The following is a 23,775-nucleotide window of genomic DNA, read 5'->3' on the forward strand; positions in this document are numbered from 1 at the left end:
TCTGGGTTTCTGGGCCTCTGGACTTATTGGCCTCTGGGCCTCTGGTCTCTTGGCCCTACTGGCCCCTGCTGGGCCTCCGGCCTCGTGGGTCTCACCTGGTCGATGCCACGGCCGCGACACTGCAGTACGATGACCTCCAGCAGCTTGGCAGCGTGACACTCAGCCTCCTCCCCCGCATCGCTGGTCAGCACCTACACACACACACACACACACACACACACACACACACACACACACACACACACACACACACACACACACACACACACACACACACACACACACACACACACACACAGATAAAAGGATCATCAGCAGCATATACACTGTATACACAGATTTGAAAACAATATAACTACAAAATCTATACAGAGGAAGATCGTCACAGTAAGAGTAGAAGAAGATTGAGCCGAGCCTGGCCTGCTCCGCGGGGTATCACCCACCTTCTTGCACATGGTGTAGATGACCTCGAGGTGTTTGGGGTTGGACAGCAGCATGTCTGTGTCCACCGTCACATAGTTGTGCAGCAGAGGCATCAGATCTGCGGCAGAGAATCCATCAAACGTCCCTTTTTACCTGACCGCGGAGCCGTACGTAAACACGGCGTTACGAGACGCTAGGTAAGACACTGACATATAAATCAAATAGGTTGGCGACGTTGAGGATCGTTCAGTAGGGAACACAGATGTCCTCTTTCGTAACCAGGAGACATGGAGTCAGCTGCTGAGGTCGAGAGGAATGAATCTGGAATTGTGTGTTCCGGGCATGCAATATGTGTGAGTGTGTGTTTGAGTGTGTGCATGTTTTTGCATGTGTGCGTGTGTGTGTGCGTGCATGCGAGTGCATGTGTGTGCGCGTGCGTGTGTGCCTGAGTGCATGTGTGTGTGCGTGCGTGGATGTATGTGTCTGTGCGAGTATGCATGCATGTGTGTGTTACGTTGTAGTACTACGTTGTACTGGGTTTTGTGCTGCCTTTGTGTGTTTTGTACTAATGTTTTGATTTTGCCCGGCTCTTACACTCCGTCGTCTCACCACCTCCCGGAGGCGGAGCAATCCGGCTGCCAGTTGCTGACTGGCTCTCCCTGATTGTTGGCTCCGCCCCCACTCATACAAAGCCAAGGGGAAGATGGCGGCTCACTCTCTCTCTCTCATCTTGAGCACAGACGCTGGCACACCTGTACCTTCTGTTAACAATGTTAAACACGTCACATTTGTATTTACCATGGCGGTTACTTTCTGCACCTTAAGGTTAGGATCAGTAAGAGTAGACAAAACGCTTCCCCTGAAGACGCACCGTTTATATTTGTCCGCTCCGCGAGTTGTGCATCGGGCACACGAGTGAGGGAAGCTGCATCGCCCAGCTAGTAAGTGTGATGCTAAAGTTGATACTTTTCCTTTATTGTCATGTGGTAACCACCTTGGCTTTTCTCTGCTGACGTTTTTTTTTTTTGCTGATGCTCGTTTCACTTTACGTGGAACTATAAGATCACTGTTTTCAACCAGTAAAAACGTTGCTTTTTCCCCGCAACCCTGTCGTCAGAGTCGTTATGTTTGGCCGTCCTAATCTGCAGACAGATGTATCTGGACACCATAACAGTGTGCATACGAGTGTGCATATGTGTGTGCATGTACAGTATGTGTGCGTATGAATGTGTGGATGTGTGCATGTGTGTGCGTTCGCGTTACCGGTGAAGTAGTCGAAGCAGTCGTGCTGGAACACCTGGAACAGAACGCCCAGCAGCTGCCACATCTGGGGGGAGACGCTCTGGCAGGTGAGGCCGAAGGCCAGCGACAGGATCTCCTCGTAGAACTCTGAGGAGACGCAGAGTTAGGCCACGCCCACAGAGCCACGCCCTGACGCATGATGGCTAAGCACAGACAAACACAGAGCTGCTCACACACACCTGCCATACCTATGATGGGCTTCTGCAGGACCAGTCCGATAACCTGCAGACAGATCCCCTCCAGCTGCTGGGTGATCTGAGGGAGACCGAGAGAGGCAGCTAGGCATGGAAGACGTATATGAATGTGTGCGTATGTGTGCTTGTGCATGTGTGCGTCCGTGCATGTTCTAGTGTGTGTGTCCATGTGTGTGCGTGTGTGTCCGTGTCCATGCGTGTGTTTGTGTGTACCTCCTTGTGGTCCTCCATCACGTGTGAGAATAGTGTGTGTGTGTGTGTGTGTGTGTGTGTGTGTGTGTGTGTGTGTGTGTGTGTGTGTGTGTGTGTGTGTGCGCGTGTACCTCCTTGTGGTCCTCCATCACAGTGAGGATGGTGTGTGTGTGTGTGTGTGTGTGTGTGTGTGTGTGTGTGTGTGTGTGTGTGTGTGTGTGTGTGTGTGTGTGTGTGCGTGTGTACCTCCTTGTGGTCCTCCATCACAGTGAGGATGGTGTCGATGGTGCTCAGGATGCCCAGAGCCATCACCGTCTTGTCCTCGCTCTCCTCGTACTCCTCGCTCTGGAGGACACGCATGAAGATCTCTGCCTGGACGCACACACGCACACACACAGGCACACATACACACAGACAGGACAAACGCACACACACAGACACACACACACACACACACACACACACACAGGCAGGCAGGCACACAGACAGACAGACAGGACAAACGCACACACACACACACACACACACACACAGACAGACAGGACACACAAACACACGCACAAACACCAGGCAGTCAGAGGAGATCGTAAACAAAGCAGAGCAGGTAAGACCCTGGGGAGGGGGGGGGTGGGGTTCTAGATCCACTGGGGGGGTTCAGGACCTGGGGAGGGGAGCGGGGGGGGGGGGGGGTCCTCACCAGGTTCTGCGTCATGTCCACGGCGATGGCCGCCACCTCCTGGTTGTACTCGCAGATCATCTTCTGGATGACGTTGGTGAGGTCGTCGTTCTCCGTCTCCTTGACGATGTGGAGCAGCTCCTGCATCACGGGCCGCACGTACGGCCGGATGTAGCGCTTGGCTGGGGACCGGGGCGCACTGGGTCAACTGGGAGCACTGGGTGTACTGGGAGAACTGGCTGAACTGGGTGTACTGGGTGCATTTGGGGAATTGGGTGGGTGAACTGGGTGAACTGGGTGGGTGTACTGGGTGAACTGGGTTTAGGCCTAATGGGTGAACTGGGTGTACTGGGTGGGTGTAGCGAACTGGGTGAACTGGTTGTACTGGGCTTACTGGGTGTAATGGTTGTAGGCTTACTGGGTGTGCTGGGAGTACTGGTTGAATTGGATGGTATACTGGGTGAATTGGATGGTATACTGGGTGAACTGGTTGTACTGGGTGGGTGTACTGGTTGTACTGGGTGGGTTTACTGGGTGAACTGGGTGTAGTGGGTGTGGTGAACTGGGTGTAGTGGTTGTACTGGGTGGGTGTACAGGGTGTACTGGTTGTACTGGGTGGGTTTACTGGGTGAACTGGGTGTGGTGGCTGTGGTGGACTGGTTGTACTGGGGGTCCTACCTTCCTCCTGGTGGCTGACCAGCGCCTGCAGGGCGATGGCCGCCTCCACCTTCACGGGCATCTCCTTGTCGGCGATGAGGTCCTGCTTCACCAGCTCCACCGCGTTCCTCAGCGACACCTCGTCATGGAAACGCAGCGGGCTGAAGCAGTGCAGCACCCAGCAGGACTGGGGGAACAGGGAGCACTGGTCAGCACCCAGTAGGACTGGGGGAACAGGGAGCACTGGTCAGCACCCAGTAGGACTGGGGGAACAGGGAGCACTGGTCAGCACCCAGTAGGACTGGGGGAACAGGGAGCACTGGTCAGCACCCAGTAGGACTGGGGGAACAGGGAGCACTGGTCAGCACCCAGTAGGACTGGGGGAACAGGGAGCACTGGTCAGCACCCAGTAGGACTGGGGGAACAGGGAGCACTGGTCAGCACCCAGTAGGACTGGGGGAACAGGGAGTACTGGTCAGCACCCAGTAGGACTGGGGGAACAGGGAGCACTGGTCAGCACCCAGTAGGACTGGGGGAACAGGGAGCACTGGTCAGCACCCAGTAGGACTGGGGGAACAGGGAGCACTGGTCAGCACCCAGTAGGACTGGGGGAACAGGGAGCACTGGTCAGCACCCACACATTCCTGACCAGGACCTGGTTTGGACCTTGGCACTGGTTTGGCCCTGGGAACTGGTTTGCGTTGGAGAGGAGAGGGGGTCCATCGTGACCCGGGACCTGGACCACAGACCCTTGGACCCACTGGGGGGGGGGGGGGACTTACCCGGGCTCTGAGGTACCCCAGGGGGGAGTTGAGCAGTGGGAACACGTAGTTCTGGAGCATGAGCTCCATCTGCTCCCGGTATAGACGCTTCTGTTGGGCGCACACACACACACACACACACACACACACACACACACGCACAGACACACACGCACAGACGCACACGCACGCAAACACACACAGAGAGTTAGAACACTGTCCTCCATAGGTTAAGGGTAGGGGCGCTTGTTTTATTAAACATTTTAGTTGATCTCCTAAAAACCGAATCTAGTTGAGATAAAAACGCGAGGGGAAGGGAGTTCTCAGAGAACCAGAGACCATGCTTCAGTGATACAGTAAACGGAGAGATACACACTGAGAGGTTGTGGAGAGAGACCGTACTCCACTTTAAGCAGTGAGAGACACCAGCTGAAGCATGCGTGTGTAGAGTAGGGTTCACGTATGTAATTGATACAGTAAAGAGACCGTACTTCCCAGTAAACAGAGAGATACCAGCTGAAGTGTGTGGGTGCAGAGTGGGGTTAGGTACGTGCCTTACGTAAGAGTTCGGCCAGCGCCCCGATGCAGTGCAGCGCCCCGTCCTTCCTGCGGGGGTCAGCAGTGGGACTCATCAGCGTCTGGTGGCAGAACTCCATCATCTGAGGAAGAACCTAGGAGCACGGAGCACAGAGCACAGGGCACAGGGACACAGGTCAAAGGTCACAGGTCACAGAGACGCAGGTCACAGGGAGGTAGGTCAAAGGTCACAGGGACGCAGGTCACAGGGAGCAGCAGCAGTATCTGATCAATCACAGCCTTCCGTCGTAGCCAATCACATTCGTTATATTCGGCCATTCAGCAATGTGGTATATCAATTATGATTGTCAACGTTTGTGAAATAATCGCTTGTTAAAGAATCGCTAAAACACCAAAACGGTTTCAGCAGTTCAGAGTGATCATGATAAGACGAGATGTTTGGAATGCAGCCGCACCGCAAACTATTGTGGGTGTGTCGGTAAACACGAGAGAACTGTTTCATCATTAAACGTTGTTTCGTTTAAGTTGGACTTCACCATGGTACACCGTACCCTTTCTGTTGGACACCAGAGGGACTAATGAGTAATGTTAGTGTAATGGGGGTTGCAATATAAGACATATTCTGGTTCCAGCGGCTGTCAGTTGATCTTAACGGCCGCTAGCTCCCACCTCCTTCCTCTTGCGGGCCGCTTTAGACAGCAGGCTCTGGGCGGCGGTGGCGGGCAGGGCGTGGTCGTCGTACAGGTCTGAAACACGGAGGAGGAGCCATGTTAGTCTAAAGGTAAGATGCACTTCTCAGGCCCACCTCTAGAGGGCCCCCTATGTGAGGTCCTGGGTCAATGGTCTGTTGACCTCACATGACTCCACAGAGTGAAGACACTAGGGGATCACTATGTGTGTATATGTGTGTGCGTCTGTTTATGTGCGTGTGTGACGGTGTGTGTATGTGCTTGTGTGCGTCCATGCATGCGTGTGTGCATCTGTGGTTTGCATGCATGCGTGTGGGCTTGTGCGTGCATCTACGTTTGTTTGTTTGTTTGTTTGTGTTTGTGTGTGTGTGTGTATTTGTGTGTGTTTGTGTGTGTGTGTGTGTGTGTGCGCCCTTACTGAACTTGACGCGGATGTACTCGTACGGGTCCTCTTGCCACAGCTTGTCGTCCTCGTCTCTGTAGCACATGAGAGGGAAGACCACCTCCTGGCACAGGGTCTGGGGCCACAAGATCACGCGGGATTACACAAGACAATGAGATCACAAGTGATTGGAGGAGACATAACGAGAACACGCGTGATTGGACGAGACATAACGAGAATATGCGTAATTAGAGGAGATGACAAGATGACAAGGGATTAGAGGAGCCAACGAAATCACAAGGGATTAAAGGAGACATAACGAGGTCACGTGTCATTGGAGGAGACATAACGAGAACACGCAGGATTGGAGGAGACATAACGAGAACACGCGGGATTGGAGGAGACATAACGAGAACACGCGTGATTGGAGGAGACATAACGAGAACACGCGTGATTGGAGGACACAACGAGAACATGCGTGATAAGAGGAGACATAAAGAGAACACGTGTGATTGGAGGAGACATAACGAGAACACGCGGGATTGGAGGAGACATAACGAGAACACACGTGATTGGAGGAGACATAACGAGAACACGCGTGATTGGAGGACACAACGAGATCACGCGTGATTAGAGGAGACATAACGAGAACACGTGTGATTGGAGGAGACATAACGAGAACACGCGGGATTGGAGGAGACATAACGAGAACACGCGGGATTGGAGGAGACATAACGAGAACACGCGGGATTGGAGGAGACATAACGAGAACACACGTGATTGGAGGAGACATAACGAGAACACGCGTGATTGGAGGAGACATAACGAGAACACGCGGGATTGGAGGAGACATAACGAGAACACGCGTGATTGGAGGAGACATAACGAGAACACGCGGGATTGGAGGAGACATAACGAGAACACGCGTGATTGGAGGAGACATAACGAGAACACGCGGGATTGGAGGACACAACAGAGTCAGAGCAGCGGTGGTACCTGCATGTGAGGCTTCATGTGTTTCCAGGTGAGCGAGTGGGACAGCCCCTGGCTCAGGTAGTTCAGAGACTGCTGCAGCACCTGTGGGGTGACGTAGTGCCGCTGACGGTGCTCATCCACCACCTTCAGCAGCACCTGGACACACACACACACACACACACACACACACACACACACACACACACACACACACACACACACACACACACACACACACACACACACACACACACACACACACACACACACACACACACACACACACCTTTAGTCCTCATCGTTTAAAGAGTGTTAAGATGTCCTGCTAAATGCTAAATGTCCGGCAGCCTCCTACCTGCTGGATCCCCACTGCGTACGTCCGGAGGAAGAAGTCCGCAAACTCACAATATTCCTTGGTGACGTTCCCGGGACTCCCGTACCTACGCTCCCAAACACATGAGGACTGTTTCAAACCCCCTCTGTCGATCCATTCAGATATCAGGAAACTCTAACCCCACCCAGAAGGGCGACAGGGGACCTCTAACCCCACCCCAGAGGACAGGGATCATCTAACCCCACCCAGGGGGAGGGCTCACCTCTCAAACAGGCGGGTGATGATGTGCAGTGCCCACTTCTTACACTTCCACCAGACCAGCTCGGGCCGGTCGTCCTCGTCCACCTCCAGGGTCTCCTGGGGGGCAGAGGGTAGCCAGAGAGGTCAGAGGTGAGTGAGAAGGTCAGAGGTCAGGCCGAGGGGTCAGAGGTCAGAGAAAGAGGTCAGAGGTCAGTGAGGAGGTCCGCTAGTCTGGCTATTGCCAGACCAAGCTCAATCGCAGGTTGCATGTTGGTCTGGGGAGGCTGCTGTCTTTTACTTCAGCACAAGAGGCGTGATCAACGGGCTTAGTTCAAATGACTCTGTATGCGATTGGCTGCTTGCCGTAGCTTCCCTGTCGTCATTGTGTTTAACCAGCCAATAGAGCACCAAGGGGAAAAGCCAGCTTGGTGATTGGCTCCCGCAAAAACGATTCGGAAATAGAAAGAAATGTGTTGCTATTCTCCAGACCCTTGTGCAGGGGGAACTCAAATCCCCGGCAGAATGGGCGGGGCTACCCAGTCTAGAGGTCCGCCAGAGAGGTCAGAGGTCAGTGAGGAGGTCAGAGGTCAGCCAGAGAGGACAAAGGTCCGCCAGATGTCCTCACCTTCTCCTCCCAGTGCTTCATACCAGTGATTCTGTGGCGATGCAACATATGTGTGCATGCATGTATGTTTCTGTGTGCGGATGTGTGACCGCGTGTGTGTTTGTACGCATGACCGTGTGTGCGCGTGAACGTGTGTGTTTGTGTGTGTGTTTGTGTGTGCGTGTGTGTTTGTTTTTGTGTGTGTATGCGTGACAGTTTGTGTACCTGCTTGTGTGGGTGACCGTGTGTGTTTTTTTCTTTGACACTGTGTGTGTGTGTGTGTCTATGTGATTGTGTGTGCGTGTCTTACCAGCGGGACGTCCCGGTCCATGACGGCTCGGAGGATCTCCATCCACTGAGTCATCACAGTGTTGTTGATGAGCTGGAGGGGGAGGGAGAACTACACACACACACACACACACACACACACACACACACACACACACACACACACACACACACACACACACACACACACACACACACACACACACACACACACACACACACAGAGATACACACCCAGATACAGACAGACACAGACACAGACACACACACACACACACACACACACACAGAGGCAGAGACACAAACAGACACACACACAGATCCACAAACACATAGAGAGACACACACACACACGTCAAATGGACTGCAAAAAGATATCTATACTCCTACATATGAATGGGAAATAAACAAACAAACCCAGAGCCTCCCCCCCACCCCCCCTACACACACACCTCCTACACACACCCCCTACACACACACACTAACAGAGGATGTCCCCAGAGCCCCGCCCCCCTACCTGCACCAGGGAGTGGAAGATCTTGAGGATCTGCTTCTGGATGAGGACGGAGGCGGCCGTGACGTCGGGCAGCAGCTGGGAGAGCAGCGCCTGGACACGGGGCAGGAACAGCTGCATGGCCACCAGGAGGGGGCCCCGCTCCTCAGGCTTCTTGTACCTGACACACACACACACACACACACACACCCAGACAGACACACACAGAGAGTACCAACGTTGTGTGAGGGTTGTTCCGGCATTGCTTGGGCGTTGTGTGAACATTGTATTAGCGATGTGCGTTTGAGTGCATTGTGTAGTCCCAGCAGCCCGTCTCTCTGCAGGACAGCCTCACTCGTAGGTCTTCACCAGCTGGTACAGGGACAGCAGGCTGTGTGTGTGTGTGTGTGTGTGTGTGTGTGTGTGTGTGTGTGTGTGTGTGTGTGTGTGTGTGTGTGTGTGTGTGTGTGTGTGTGTGTGTGTGTGTGTGTGTGTGTGTGTGTGTGTGTGTGTGTCTCACTCGTAGGTCTTCACCAGCTGGTACAGGGACAGCAGGCTGCCGTACCAACTGCTGCTCTTGTTGGAGCCTAGGTAGGCGCCGATCTTGTCCACCACACCCGTCCAGCGACCCGGGAAGTCGTGCTTGATGATTGCTCGAAGGCACATCGTCAGCTGGGCTCTGGAGGAGAACACGGGAATTTAACCATCAGACTAGTTCACCCAGTTCTGCTGGTTTATTTTGAGCATAAAACATCCGTGATCTGAGCTGGTTTATCAGGCAGGTTAAAGGGCCAATGAGGAGAGCGAGGGGGGGGGGAGTGAGTGAGTGAGTGCATGTCTGAGTGGGTGAGTGAGTGAGTGTGCGTGTGTGTCTGAGTGAGGGTCTGAGTGAGTGAGTGAGTATCGTAGTGAGCGCGTTGTGTGTACCGTATGGATTCGGGGCTCTGGATCAGAATGAGTGGGTTGTGGGTACCGTATGGACGCGGGGCTCTGGATCAGAGTGACTGTGTTGTGCGTACCGTATGCTCTCAGGACTCTGGATGACCGCCTCAACAATGTGCTCTCTGATCTGCTGCCGGTCGTTCTCGTGGATGTTGAAGGGGAAGGTCACCTGACCCGGCGCAGGCTCGCGGTCCTGCCAGTACTGACTCACCATGTTCTTCAGGTAGATGGCGGCTGGACGCACACACACACACACACACACAAACAAACATTCACACGCAGGCCCAGATGCACACACACACAAACACAGAGACAGACAGACAGTGTTACTGAGGTTAAGGTACGGCGTCCTCCCGTCCCACTGCGTTGTTGTCATGTGTTGAGACGCGAGTCTGCTCTCACCGGCCTGACGGACGGGGAACTCCACCATGTCCGACATGATGACCTGGAGCAGCGTGGGCGCGAAGTTGATGATCTTAAAGGACTGACACACACACACGTCAAATTAACTGCACAAAATACAAAGACATTTACACTCCTACAGATCAATGGGAAATAAACAAACACACACACACACACATAGAGAGAGACACACACAAACAGAGCTTTTATGGGGATATTTCCAAAACTAAATAAGTTAAAATGGCCCACATGCATTTCCTCCACACTCGTCCCTCTAACACCCCTGACCCTGAGAGGCAGAGAGAGCTTCATCGGAAAGTAGTCCTTGGATTGAACATTAGTTTCAACAGTGAAGGATGGTGAATCTTTTCATGAGATATAGTCCGATGCAGTGTGCTCTATCGGACAGAACTCTGATTATCACGGATTATTATCAAAGAGCAGCTGCTGCTGTCCGTGAACACAAGTTAACACTAACCCAGAGGCCCTTTAAACCATAAAACAACTGAAACGCTCTTTCATAGGAGGGACTGATCCGTGTCAGAGATGTGGTGTCGGTGTGATGATGGTCAGTCGAGGGACAAGTCGGTGTGATGATGGTCATGGTGGACGGGGTTCAGACACGTCAGTGTGATGGATCACGCCGTCAGGTTCCTATTGTTCTAAACGAGTCTTCCTCTGGTTCCTCAGCTCTGTACCAACAATTACATCTGGATTTAAACCATCTGCTGGACCACAAGTCCCCTGATGTTCCTCCAGAACCCGGCCTGGCGTGACCCGTGGTCCGAGCATCCCGCTTGGCTCCAGGACCCGGACGAGGACCCGGACCGGGACTGGACCTGCCTGGTTGAGCTTGGTCTCCAGGACCTAGATTAAGACCAGGACCTAGCGGGTTGAGCTCGTTCTCCAGGACCAGGACTAGGACCAGGACCAGGACCTACCTGGTTGAGCTCGGTCTCCGCCGCCCGCCTCAGCCCGGGGTCGATGGTCCCCTTCAGCGCCGTCATGATCCGGTTCGGGTCCATGGCTGGAGACTACAGTCCGCTCTGAAGACCCCGAACACAGCAGACGATAAAGGACCTATACGGCGGGTCCTGGATGTTGACGGTTCGACTATGCTGGCCCTGCCCCGGTGTACCGGCGACCAGCGATAGGTGGACGGAAAGCAAAGCGAACGGAGTTTACGGTTGGTCTTCTTCGCTTCGCTATTTGATCGCCTGATTAGAGTGCTGCCACCTGGCGGCGGTCTGAGGCACTTCCCCCTGGCGGCGGGCCGATTCACAGCTGGTGGACAGCTGTATTACAGTGAAGTCTAAACAGGTTAGTTGCAATAATGAAGTCTAAATAAGTTACATTACATTGAACTCTAGATGACGATACTCCACAGCGATCCAGTTATATGCATTAGAAATTGGGCTAGTTTGAGGTACATTAGTATTTTCTTCAGGTTATTATTTTTTATATTTTCAAAAAAGATACATTTATTGTTTTATATATTTTCCATTTTCCTGTGTGCAAGACAAGCTCCAAGAGTGCAAAAAAGCACAAAAATCGATACCGCTTTGTATTTTTATATCTTTATTATTCAGGCACGTCAACGGACCACAATGCATTGCTGTAGCCCTCTTTGGCGCAATTATGTGTTCAAACACCAACACCCATCACCAAGGACCCACCCCCACCGTTCTCATGTGCCATCGCTCACACACACACACACGCAGGACACTTAACAGACATGTCTAAGTTTAGCATCACAGCTAAGCGCTTGTTTCAAAAGTCTGTTTCACTCAAGTTCCATAAATAAAGCCATAATTCAGTCATCAGCAAGCCAAGCTCGTCAGTGAGCCAATCAGTCATCAGCGAGCCATTTGGGGGGGAAAGGCACAGTTGTAAAGTTACAGCAGAGGTCTCAGTGGTGTCACCCACTCATGGTCTGACCAGGTAGTGACACGAGAGCACCAACACCTGGAGCCATCAGGCCCGTGTTATGGAGGAACCCTGGCACCATTGGACAGGGACACACGGCCGTAAACACCATCAACTCATGAAGGCCCGGAGTGAGCGGTCAAGTCCTGTTTTTTCTGCCAATGGACACCTCCACAGCGCTGGATCAAGAAGCGCAAACTATGCCAAAGCATAGCGACATCTTAGCACAGAATTGTTTGTGTGTGCGTTTCCCACATAGAGCCTCAGTCCTGGTGGAGCCGGAAGCCCGAGAAGGTGCAGTACCTCCTTGCCCTGGTACGGCAGGAAGCCTGAGAAGGTCCCGTTCTTCCAGGTACGGCAGGGTAGCTTAAGGTGCCGTTCATCCAGGTACGGCAGGAAGCTTGAGAGGGTGTGGTTCTTCCATGCCCTGGTGGAGCAGGAGGCTGAGGAGGTGCCAGGTCCTGGTGGACCGCTAGGGGTCCTCAGTCCTGGTAGAGCAGGAACCCTGAGAAGGTGCTGTACTTCCAGGTGCTTCCGTAGATGGCCCCGCGGTGCAGCCGCAGCCACACCTGGTCCCCGGGGTACAGCGGCAGGATGGCGTGGTTGCTGGCCGTCTCGTGGTCCGGCGCGCCGTCGTTGGCGTACGCCGACACCATCACCTCGTCGTTGCACATGAGGTTGACGTAGAGCGGCACGTTGATGGCCAGCTTGAGGATGTGGAAGAGGAAGACGTAGGCGCCCGCCACCGGGCAGGTGAAGCGGCCCACGCGGGCGTCGTACGTCTCGCCCACGTTGGTGTGCAGCTGGTCGAACACCACGGTCTGGTCCAGGTTGCCCGGGGCGAAGTTGGCCGTGCGGGAGGCGGTGAAGGCCACGCGGATCGGCTGGGTCAACGGGTACATGGGCACGGGCAGCAGGGTCGGCTGGTGCTGGGGGTGGGTGTGGGGATGGTGCTGCTGCTGCTGGGGGTGGTGGTGGTGGTGGTGGTGGTGATGGGGCGTGACCGGAACCTCCAGGGTGGAGACGGACAGGGAGTCGCCGTGCCCCGAATCCAACAGGGGGTACACCCCGTCGCGGTCGGGGCTGCTCACCTGCGAGGAGTCGCTCCAACCTGAGGAGATAAGAACACGACACGTGGATCCCTGACCGCTCTATGGGGGTGCCTTCAGAGGAGAACCAGCCCCCCCCCCCAGGCGTTAGACGACATCCCCGCTAGATCAAGTTGCCGTTGGACGACGCCCCCTCTAGCTTTCCTGGTGTCTTGGTTCGGTTTTCCTTTGAAGCGTTTGGGTCTACTCAACCGGGTCATGGTTTACTGGTTCAGTTTCATTGCCCGAAGTTGCACGACATTTCGAAGACAAGTGGAGGAAAGGTCTAGCCTGTGGTTTCTCTCACCGCTGGAGTTGTGTCTGGCCGCCCCTCCTCGCCTGTAGCCGTGCTGGAAAACAGACTCCTTGGGAAACATGGAATGACATGTTGACGGCAGGAAATGACATTTAGGGCACAACGCAAAATCGGTAGTGTGGAAGAACAATTAGGTTAAAGTTCTTTGGATCAGTTAGAAATCCAAACTAGAAAAGAAAATCCTGCAAGAATGACAAAATTAAGAGTTGGTAACCAAATGCAGTTTCCGGCTGTCAAACAGTGACTGATGGGTTCACCCGTCAAACTGTACTCAAGACCATTCACCTGGTCTTGGTAACCAAGTACAGGTAAAGATGTTTTAGGTGTGCGCTACAACTCTGACTAGTTTGGCTCGAGTACCCTGCACACACCCTGAGGTTATGGAAGCCCAACGTAGCGCTTCTTTCTGAGTAAAACACGCAGCTATAACTTCTCATATCAGGGCCTTGGCACAGCTAATCTGAGGGGTGGAGAACCTACCCCGGGGGACGGAGAACCTACCCCGGGGGACGGAGAACCTACCCCGGGGGACGGAGAACCTACCCTGGCTCCATACAGCAGGGGTCCGGGATCTCTGTGGGGAACCCCCTGAACGAAGGCCGGTCCTGGGGAGAGGAGAAACAACTGTGAAGGTCAGACCCCCTGGACTAGTGAAGGTCAGACCCCCTGGACTAGTGAAGGTCAAACCCCCTGGACTAGTGAAGGTCAAACCCCCTGGACTAGTGAAGGTCAAACCCCCTGGACAAGTCTCAGAACAACCTTCAGTTCTGACTGGACCATAAAATTCAATTATCTTTTATTTATATATTGTACATGAACTGCCAAACACAAATAAAATAAACCTCAAAACCTAATTAAAGCTGCCAAACACTTCTTGGCCAGAGAGAGGGCCGCAGCAGTAAGCCAGAGAGAGGGCCGCAGCAGTAAGCCAGAGAGAGGGCCGCAGCAGTAAGCCAGAGAGAGGGCAGCAGCCGCCTGTTAAGGCGCAGAAGCGAGCGTGTTCAGGGGAGTGAAAAGAGTGAAGAGCGGAGAAGAGTGAAAACCCATAGCTACCTCGCAGCCACCAGGGAGAGCGAGAGGAGTAAGTGGGGCCCTTGCTGCCCCGCGGCGTACCTCGTGCGTAGCCTCTGCCGTGGTACGCCCGCCCGGCGCTGGGCTGGCTGGGGGACAGAAATACCTGACCGCCGCCGTCCACCGGGCAGTCCGACTGGTACGCTGCAGGAGAGGACACAGACTGTGCACTTACAAACTACAGTCTACCAGCACTACACTGACAGTCCAGACACTGACAAACGACATTTGGGGGGGGGGAAAGGCACAGTTGTAAAGTTACAGCAGAGGTCTCGGTGGAGTCAGCCACTCGTGGTCTGACCAGGGAGTGACACGAGAGCGCCAACACCAGGAGCCATCAGGCCCGTGTTATGGAGGAACCCCGGCACCATTGGACAGGGACAGACGGCCGCAGTCTCCAGACACTCGCACACACCACAGTCTCCAGACACTCGCACACACCAGTCTCCAGACACTCGCACACCACAGTCTCCAGACACTCGCACACCACAGCCTCCAGACACTCGCACACCAGTCTCCAGACACTTGCACACCACAGTCTCCAGACACTTGCACACCACAGTCTCCAGACACTTGCACACCACAGCCTCCAGACACTTGCACACCACAGCCTCCAGACACTTGCACACCACAGCCTCCAGACACTTGCACACCACAGCCTCCAGACACTTGCACACCACAGTCTCCAGACACTTGCACACCACAGTCTCCAGACACTTGCACACCACAGCCTCCAGACACTTGCACACCACAGTCTCCAGACACTTGCACACCACAGTCTCCAGACACTTGCACACCAGTCTCCAGACACTTGCACACCACAGTCTCCAGACACTTGCACACCACAGTCTCCAGACACTTGCACACCCCAGTCTCCAGACACTTGCACACCAGTCTCCAGACACTTGCACACCACAGTCTCCAGACACTTGCACACCACAGCCTCCAGACACTCGCACACCACAGTCTCCAGACACTTGCACACCACAGTCTCCAGACACTCGCACACCAGTCTCCAGACACTTGCACACCACAGCCTCCAGACACTTGCACACCACAGCCTCCAGACACTTGCACACCACAGCCTCCAGACACTTGCACACCACAGTCTCCAGACACTTGCACACCACAGTCTCCAGACACTTGCACACCACAGTCTCCAGACACTTGCACACCACAGCCTCCAGACACTTGCACACCAGTCTCCAGACACTTGCACACCACAGTCTCCAGACACTTGCACACCAGTCTCCAGACACTTGCACACCACAGTCTCCAGACACTCGCACACCACAGTCTCCAGACACTCGCACACCACAGTCTCCAGACACTCGCACACCACAGTCTCCAGACACTTACAAACTAGAGTCACTGTAGAACTACAAACTACGGTCTACAGACTGCATACTTACAAACTATGGTGAACACCACGCTACACAACAGAGACAGAACGCCGTACCGGACTGGGGCTCGTCGTCGGAGGGGGCGAACTCTGGGGGTGTCTGGGTGCTGGCCGTGTTGTAGCTGGTCTCCGTTTCGTAGCCCAATTCCCCGGTCGGAGACTCAGATCCGGTTAACTTGAAAACCTATAAATGGTAAAAGGACTGAATTCATACAGCGCCTTTCTAACCAGTTGCCACTAAAAGCGCTTTACAATATTGCCGAACATTCACACACACACACACACACCGACGGCAGAGTCAACCACGCAAGACGTCAGCCAGCTCGTCAGGCGCAGTCATGATGAGGTGACTTGCTCAGGGATACCTCGACACTATAGCTAGACGGAGCCGGGGATCGAACTAGCAACCTTCCGGTTACCAGCCGACCAGCCATACCTCCTGAGCCAAATGCCGCCTTTACATTGATTTGATTTTTTTCAGGAAGTTCACATTCCACCAGCGTCACGGGGGGGCTTCTACAACACCTGCCTCAGAGTGACGCCCACCATGTCAGAGCGGCCGGAACCTCGACGGCGGCGACTCACCGACTGGAACTGGTCAGCGATCAGGGCACGGCGGGCAGGTGGCGTGGAGAACGAGTGACCCTGGGGGGTCACGGAGGGGGAGGACACCCCGTTACAGGGGGACTGTTTCCCCGAGTCCATCACCGGCGTCTGAGAGGGTACAGACGGAGATGTCACTCGATGGAGGAGCACGAACGCTGGGTTCCTCTCCGAGAGGAAAGCCCAGCATGAGCCACCCCCCTTACAGCCCCACACCCCCCTTACATACTTACTCGAGTTGTACGTCCTGCACTTAAAAATCGTGTAGCATCTTATCCTAGCTATATTTGTTGGAAATGGTTTAACCTAACGATTGGTGGTGCTTGGCACTATGAACATCATTACTGTACTGCCAGCGATATATTGTTTCTCTTCCTTCTGACAAGTTAATTGATGAAGATCGCTTTGGATGAAAGCGTTTGCTAAATGCCCTCAGTGTAAATGGTTTTGTGCAGCCATGTTCCCTCGGATATAAAGCTGCGGTCGCTGTTAGACGTTTACCCGTGGGAGACTGCGGTTCTCGGGGGAGACGGAGTTGACCGAGTCGCGCCGGTACAGTGGAGGAGAGACCAGGGTTGGAGAGACCAGCGGAGGAGAGACCAGGGTCTGGACGTCCAGCTGCAGAGACTCCTGAGGGAAAAGCACCACATCTTACAGGTGTTGCCCGATACAAACGACACGGTGGACCAACTCCGAGACAGCGCACCGGTCCTTACGTTAGAAACATCTCTTGCTGGGAAACTTAGGTCACATAAGTTCAGAGCCTGCTCTCCATTGGTCAAACTGGCTCTGCCCTCCAAGCGTCTGGCAGGCAGGGGAGTGGACTGGAAAGAACAAGAACAAAAAGACACTTAGGCAAGTGGCGACCAAAACCAAATGATGCCAATTCTGTGTGAATGTGTGGCGCTTACCTGCATCATTTCTGGAAGAACCTCTATCGGGCTTTTAATCACCTCTATCGGGCTTTTAATCAGCTCCATCGGGCTTTTAATCAGCTCCATCGGGCTTTTAATCAGCTCCATCGGGCTTTTAATCAGCTCCATCGGGCTTTTAATCAGCTCCATCGGGCTTTTAATCAGCTCCATCGGGCTTTTAATCAGCTCCATCGGGCTTTTAATCAGCTCCTGCTTCGCTTCTGTAGCGGAAAACGGTGTCAAAGAGTGCGACAAATGGGAAACTGAATCCGACGGACATCCAAGCGTGTGTGAGCTACCAAGAAGAGGGGGAGAACCAGACGCTCTGCAGCCCAGGCGAGCGTGTCCATCGATGGGGAACCCCTCGGGATCCAGATGAGACTCCTGAGGGACACCAGAGTCAGGAGCAACCCAACACGTCCAGATGGGTCGACGTGCAACAGCGGCCTGAACTTTGAAGCAAACTAAATCTAGGTAAACACTGTGGTAGAACGAGCTCCCTGCCGATTTCAGTTCTCCTACGCACTTATTGTAGGTTGTACGTCCTGGCACTTAATGCACGCACTTACGTTTAGCTTTCTTTGGAAAAATGTACTTATGCAAGTCGCTTTGCATCTGCTAAATGCCCTTAATGGTAATGTAAATGTAGTCTACTGATGACCACATCAGTCTGAATCATCGTACCTGCATGAAACTGAAGGAGCCGTGGATTTTGTGCAACAGGACTTCCAATTGTTGTTTCCTGAGAACCGGGTCGTTGGGCAGGACCGCCTGAGAGTTGAACACCTCTAAGGGGGCGACCACGATGGCAGCCTGTCAAAGAAACTCAAAACTGAACCCATCGTTTACCCGACAACCGAATAAGCCATGAAGATATGATGCATTGGTGCGAAACGCACCAGTTTGACACTCTGGGATCCTTTGGCTTTCTTCCCTTTCTTCTGCAAAGAGAAGATTGGTCAAACATGTGGAAAGGGTTTATTATTTCAAATGTAGACCCTGGCAAAAAAACACAGGTCCAAGTGGCTTACTGTCTAGTCCTGTGAGAAGACAGTTTTGTAACGGTTCAGATGAGCATGCTACACCTGCAGTCAGTTTACGGTCAAACAGCCAGAAAGCCTCCACTTTGAGAAGGACGGTTCGCTTTGATGCACAAGAGTGCCTTTGAGTTAAACGTTTTCAGAGTGGAACACCTGGCACTGTTCTTCTGAGAGTTTGATGCCATGTAAAGATAAACCACAGCCACAGCCCATGAAGGCGGTCACATTGAAACTATGAGGGTTTGGTTAACAAAATATAAAAACATGATTTCACCACCAGTGTGAAATTAATATATTGTAATTCAGTCGAGCTGTGTAATCATTTGTTGTGGTTATTGAATCGATTCAAATTCACATTCCGAATGATGTGATTCCAATTCCTCATGAATCGAATCATGAGGAATTGGAATAAATTCTTCATGATCCGAGTCCAAGCCCAGCTGATTCCTGCCCCCAGCCGCTCACCCGTTTGGGTCTGATGGGCAGGGGTTTGGGCTCCGCTCCTCTGGGGATGAAGGTGGCCGCGCCTTTTGAGGGCTTGGGGGTCAAGGGTCGGTCCGACAGGAACTCCACGTCCCAGGAGTCCGGGGGCTCACGCTCCTTCATGGCCAGGAACTCCGCCTTCAGGTTGGGGTGCGGCGGGGGGGGGGGAGCGGTCTGTGTGACGGTGATCCGCGGCCTGCTGACCGGCTGGAACAACGACAGGGCCTCAGTGGAGCACGTCTCAACAACAACAACCAAGAGAAACCCCGACCACGTTAGCCAACAGAACCCCAACCACGTTAGCCAACAGAACCCCAACCACGTTAGCCAACAGAACCCCAACCACGTTAGCCAACAGAACCCCAACCACGTTAGCCAACAGAACCCCAACCACGTTAGCCAACAGAACCCCAACCACGTTAGCCAACAGAACCCCAACCACGTTAGCCAACAGAACCCCAACCACGTTAGCCAACAGAACCCCAACCACGTTAGCCAACAGAACCCCAACCACGTTAGCCAACAGAACCCCAACCACGTTAGCCAACAGAACCCCAACCACGTTACCCAACAGAACCCCAACCACGTTACCCAACAGAACCCCAACCACGTTACCCAACAGAACCCCAACCACGTTACCCAACAGAACCCCAACCACGTTACCCAACAGAACCCAAACCACTTTAACTAATTTCTCGGAGGCAAACGTGTCCATACCTTGCTTTTAGGCGTTTCCTTTGTTTTTGGCTGCGATATGACTAAAAGATGGCGGTGGGGGTAGAACAGTCAACATTAATATGCAATGCAACCATTCATTCATCCATTATCAGTTAGTTCCAACGGTAGCGAATCAAAACAGATTGGACATTTTGGACCATCATCAACTAATGTCCTCCATCTTGGGTTTAAAATGAACACAACGCCCCACTCCACCTTGAGAAGCAGAGCCCACCGTACCGGCAGCGGCGTGACCTCCAACGGGTCTAAAGGTCACCGTACGGACGCCAGTGGGAGCTTACTGGTGTGGATGGGAGGGCTGGGAATAACGACTGGAGCCCTGCTGGGCGGCGGAAGCGGACGCAGAACCTTGAAGTACTCGCAGTCCAGGAACGAGGTGAGCTGCTCCTTCAGGTCTTTAACTGCAAAAGGCCAAACAAACAGGTGTTCAGCCCGGGGAGCGGGCAGAGGAAGACCGAGAGCAGCGGCCCCCTGAACCGGATCACCTCGGGAACCCAACCGGACCACCCGGCGTGACTCGACACAAACACTCACAGAACCAGGGGGGGCACCGCCTCAGGTGGTCAGGGTTTTCTGAGTGTGGTGTGTCAGGCCCGTCTGAGACCCGGGTCGCCCCCTGTTGGGACCCCCGACCCCGGGTTTAGGAAGCGCTACCTGGGGGGTGGGGGGGGGGGGGGGCGTGCGTACTCACAGGTAGAACCGGCCACTGGCGTGTGCTTTGCCTCCAGCAGGTCAAAGTACAGCAGCGCAGCCTTCTCCATCTGTTTGGCCACGCTAGAACGATGCCAGAGGGACTACGTTAAGCTGGGATATACGCGTTAGTAGAGACATTATAAAAAGGTCCCATGGCACGCCACCAGGTGCGGTGTGATTAGCCGTTACAAGCCGTTTTGGAAATCTGCCCCTTTTGACAGATTTCCAAAACGGCTCGTAACGGCTAATCACACCGCACCTGGTGGCATGCCATGGGACCTTTAACACTAACTGGGGATATACACATTTTCACAGGATATTGGTTAATGAAACCGTTAGGTTCGAATTTATGTTCCAATTCCAGCCCAAACCCTTACTAAAAGGCTGCTATACAATATGATCAAATCAAAAAAATTAAACAATAAATATCGAAATAGACTAAATAGACTCTTACAGACCCAGTCTAAACAGACCCCCCAGACCCAGTCTAACAATACCCCCCCCCCCCCGCCCCCCAAGACCAGGTCTAACCAGACCAGGTCTAAACCTCCTCCAGACCTCAGCAGGGAATCTCTCTGGCCCAGCCCCAGGAGGCCAGAGAGCTGGGTGAGGCTGTCCAGCCGCTGGGGGGAGACCCGGGGGGCCTGCCCGCGCCCCTCCAGCAGGTCTCCCTGGGTCTGCTCCTGCTGGAGGCTGGCCAGGAGGTGCTGGAAGCGGAGCACCGTGCTCAGCCGCCTCCTCTCCTCCTCCACCCTCTCCTGCTGCTCCTTCTCGGCAGCCTTCTTCTGGGCCCGGAGGAGCTGAGGGGAGCCAACAGGAAGTACAGCCCATGTCAACAGGAAGTACAGTCCATGTCAACAGGAAGTACAGCCCATGTCAACAGGAAGTACAGCCCATGTCAACAGGAAGTACAGCCCATGTCAACAGGAAGTACAGCCCATGTTCACAGGAAGTACAGGCCATGTCTACAGTCATGACCTTATATGGTTTCATCTTTTCAAATGCTTTGCTGTCATTTGTATTTGACAGTCGCCAACGTTCTACTTTATCGAATGAAATGTGAGAGAATGCTTTATGGACATTTCTGTCATGCTAATAAAGCTAACGTAATCTCTGGAGTGATTAGCCGAGCGGGGGGGGGGGGGGTTCCTTACGCTCTGGGTCAGGACGTCCAGACTGCAGTGCATCTCCTGAGCAAACGCCAGGTTGTGAATCAGCTCCTGGTACTGCCCCACTGCATCCTGGGAGGAGAGGGACCACGCGTTAGAGTGATTAAAGACTGCCTCCTGGAGAAGAACCCAATTTTGGGGTCATACAAACTTTTATTATTTCTGTTATAATACAAGAAATCAAATGTAAATTCTAAATAAACATTAAATGTTTAATAGAAATTGGAAAACAGTTGGATACATATTTGCACATTATTCTCAATTTGAACCTTTTATATTTGAAATGTCAAAGTTCTCAGTTACAAAGGGTATTTTTGGTGTGAAATGCCGAATAAATGCAACATGTTTTCACACTCAAAAATAACCGTTGGAATAATCGTGATTTAAATTCTGACCAAAACATAATTGTTGTTTTTTCGATAGTCGAGCCGCCCTAATAAGTACACAGGTTCCGTCACACTCCGAGACGCTACTCAGTGGTTTGGGACCGTGGTCAGCATCAGCAGCTCATTACAGACGCAGTCAGGCTTTAAAGAGGAGCATCTTCTCACCATCTGGTCCTTGTTCAGAGTGCCTCCGTTCTCCACCCACTTCATGTAGTGTTCTAGTTTCAGCTGAGGAGACAGAGACACGGTGTGACACACGGCGAGACCTACTGACGATCATCTGGTCAAGTAGGCCCATCACTCCTCTGTAGGTCTACCACTTCACTACTCTATAGGCCTACCCAACTCTATAGGCCCACCTAACTATAGGCCTACCACTTCATAACTCTACAGGCCTACCACTTCATAACTCTACAGGCCTACCACTTCATAACTACAGGCCTACCACCTCATAACTCTACAGGCCTACCACTTCATAACTCTACAGGCCTACCACTTCATAACTACAGACCTACCACTTCATAACTACAGACCTACCACCTCATAACTCTACAGGCCTACCACCTCATAACTCTACAGGCCTACCACCTCATAACTCTACAGGCCTACCACCTCATAACTCTACAGGCCTCTTTAACTATAGCCCTACCTTTTCATTACTCATTAGGCCTACCTCTTCATTACTCTTTAGGCCTACCTCTTCATAAGTGCAGGCCTACCTCTTCATAAGTGCAGGCCTACCTCTTCATAAGTGCAGGCCAACCTCTTAATAACTCCAGCCCTACCTCTTCAAAAGTCTATAAGCCTAACTGATCATTAGTGCAGGCCTACCTTTCTCTTGTCCATATTGCGGATCTTGTGTTTGAGGCAGATAAGCCCGTCCTCTATGTAGTTGTCGTAGCCCTGGTAGGCGGTGGACACCTCCAGGTGGAGGTGGAGGGGGCTAAGGCTACCGGGAGAGCCCGTCTTCGGGCTGTAGGTCTCCGGGGGGTCCCCCACTACGGGACACCCGGCCGCGGAGCCGACGAGCCGGGTCGGGGAGGGAGACAGCTGCACCATGATGTCGAGATCCTCGCTGTTGACCAACAAAGTGGACTCGTGTTCAGAACTCTGTCTCCCGGGGTGCGGGTCGAGGTCTGGCCCACCGCGTGAGTGACTCTGCAGTTAAAGTTGCAAATCGTGCAGTCAGACTCCCGTCATCAATAAAACCCTGCACCCTACAGCTTGAGGAGACGGGAGACAGGCAAGACACCAAGCTGCTACTTTGTAAAGAAAATCTCCCGGTTAGTTTAGCCGACATCAAAATAAGAAGCGACCGGGAGAGTTGGACGGATTCGGTTTGCAGATGACTGAGCATCACCGCGGCTGACAACACAGAACAAGTCGAGTTAATCAATAACACGTGTCTGGAGGCGTCATTAACCCCGTGAGACCGGGACGTGGAACAACCGGGATGTGGACAGACCGGGACGCAGACCGCAGGAGGACCCACCTCGTGTCTTTGATCCGCGTCGTTCTCTGCGATGACGATCCAGTACCACGCCGTCTTGGCCCTCTGACGTCACCGGGACTGACCGCCGACCGCGAGACGCCTTTTAAAGAGGCGCGGCCGGTGCTCGCGCGCTCCTCTTTATAGCCGCTGGGATGGAGGAGGAAGGAGGGGGGTAGGGGATGAGACACAACGTGACGTCACCTGGTCTCAACACCTGGACAAGTGCACGTAGGTGTGGGTCCCTGGCAGGTGGGCATGGACAGACTGTACCAAGACCTCCATCCAAGTTTGTTATGGACCAAAGTCATGTTCATGTTCTCTCTCTCCATATATATATAAATAACTAATATGGCATCTGATCAT

At 53.2% G+C, this 23,775-nt stretch overlaps 2 protein-coding genes across 7 annotated transcripts; both read right to left on the minus strand.

Annotated features, from left to right (window-relative positions):
• Nucleotides 1–23: 23 nt before the first annotated feature.
• ipo8 (importin 8) lies at nt 24–11,297 on the minus strand. The gene is made up of 20 exons (XM_060051066.1): nt 11,033–11,297; nt 10,092–10,173; nt 9,767–9,923; nt 9,268–9,426; nt 8,772–8,928; nt 8,277–8,366; nt 7,385–7,479; nt 7,144–7,228; nt 6,810–6,944; nt 5,850–5,949; nt 5,412–5,488; nt 4,760–4,876; nt 4,227–4,316; nt 3,466–3,631; nt 2,809–2,969; nt 2,358–2,483; nt 1,914–1,980; nt 1,687–1,812; nt 444–541; nt 24–191 (listed from the first exon to the last, which is right to left on the minus strand). The coding sequence occupies exons 1-20, from the start codon at nt 11,114–11,116 to the stop codon at nt 24–26; spliced, it is 2,340 nt and encodes a 779-aa protein (XP_059907049.1). The 5' UTR covers nt 11,117–11,297.
• A 357-nt stretch (nt 11,298–11,654) lies between these two features.
• caprin2 (caprin family member 2) lies at nt 11,655–23,541 on the minus strand. Of its 6 annotated transcripts, XM_060049561.1 has the most exons (21): nt 23,413–23,539; nt 22,752–22,995; nt 22,086–22,148; nt 21,520–21,606; nt 20,924–21,165; nt 20,364–20,446; nt 19,954–20,073; nt 19,652–19,692; nt 18,917–19,141; nt 18,311–18,352; nt 18,096–18,224; nt 17,711–17,795; nt 17,409–17,632; nt 17,214–17,321; nt 16,999–17,127; nt 16,480–16,608; nt 15,952–16,078; nt 14,475–14,636; nt 13,965–14,026; nt 13,413–13,470; nt 11,655–13,128 (listed from the first exon to the last, which is right to left on the minus strand). In XM_060049561.1, the coding sequence occupies exons 2-21, from the start codon at nt 22,977–22,979 to the stop codon at nt 12,500–12,502; spliced, it is 2,973 nt and encodes a 990-aa protein (XP_059905544.1). In that variant the 5' UTR covers nt 22,980–22,995; nt 23,413–23,539; the 3' UTR covers nt 11,655–12,499. The 6 variants fall into 6 exon arrangements, with proteins under 6 accessions (XP_059905544.1, XP_059905541.1, XP_059905543.1 ...); XM_060049558.1 differs by having other exon boundaries at nt 17,409–17,795; nt 18,311–18,349; nt 23,413–23,541; XM_060049560.1 differs by having other exon boundaries at nt 14,535–14,636; nt 17,409–17,795; nt 23,413–23,540.
• Between the last annotated feature and the right edge of the window lie 234 nt (nt 23,542–23,775).

The sequence above is a fragment of the Gadus macrocephalus genome, chromosome 4 (assembly GCF_031168955.1).
Source record: "Gadus macrocephalus chromosome 4, ASM3116895v1".
Taxonomy (NCBI): Eukaryota; Metazoa; Chordata; class Actinopteri; order Gadiformes; family Gadidae; genus Gadus; species Gadus macrocephalus.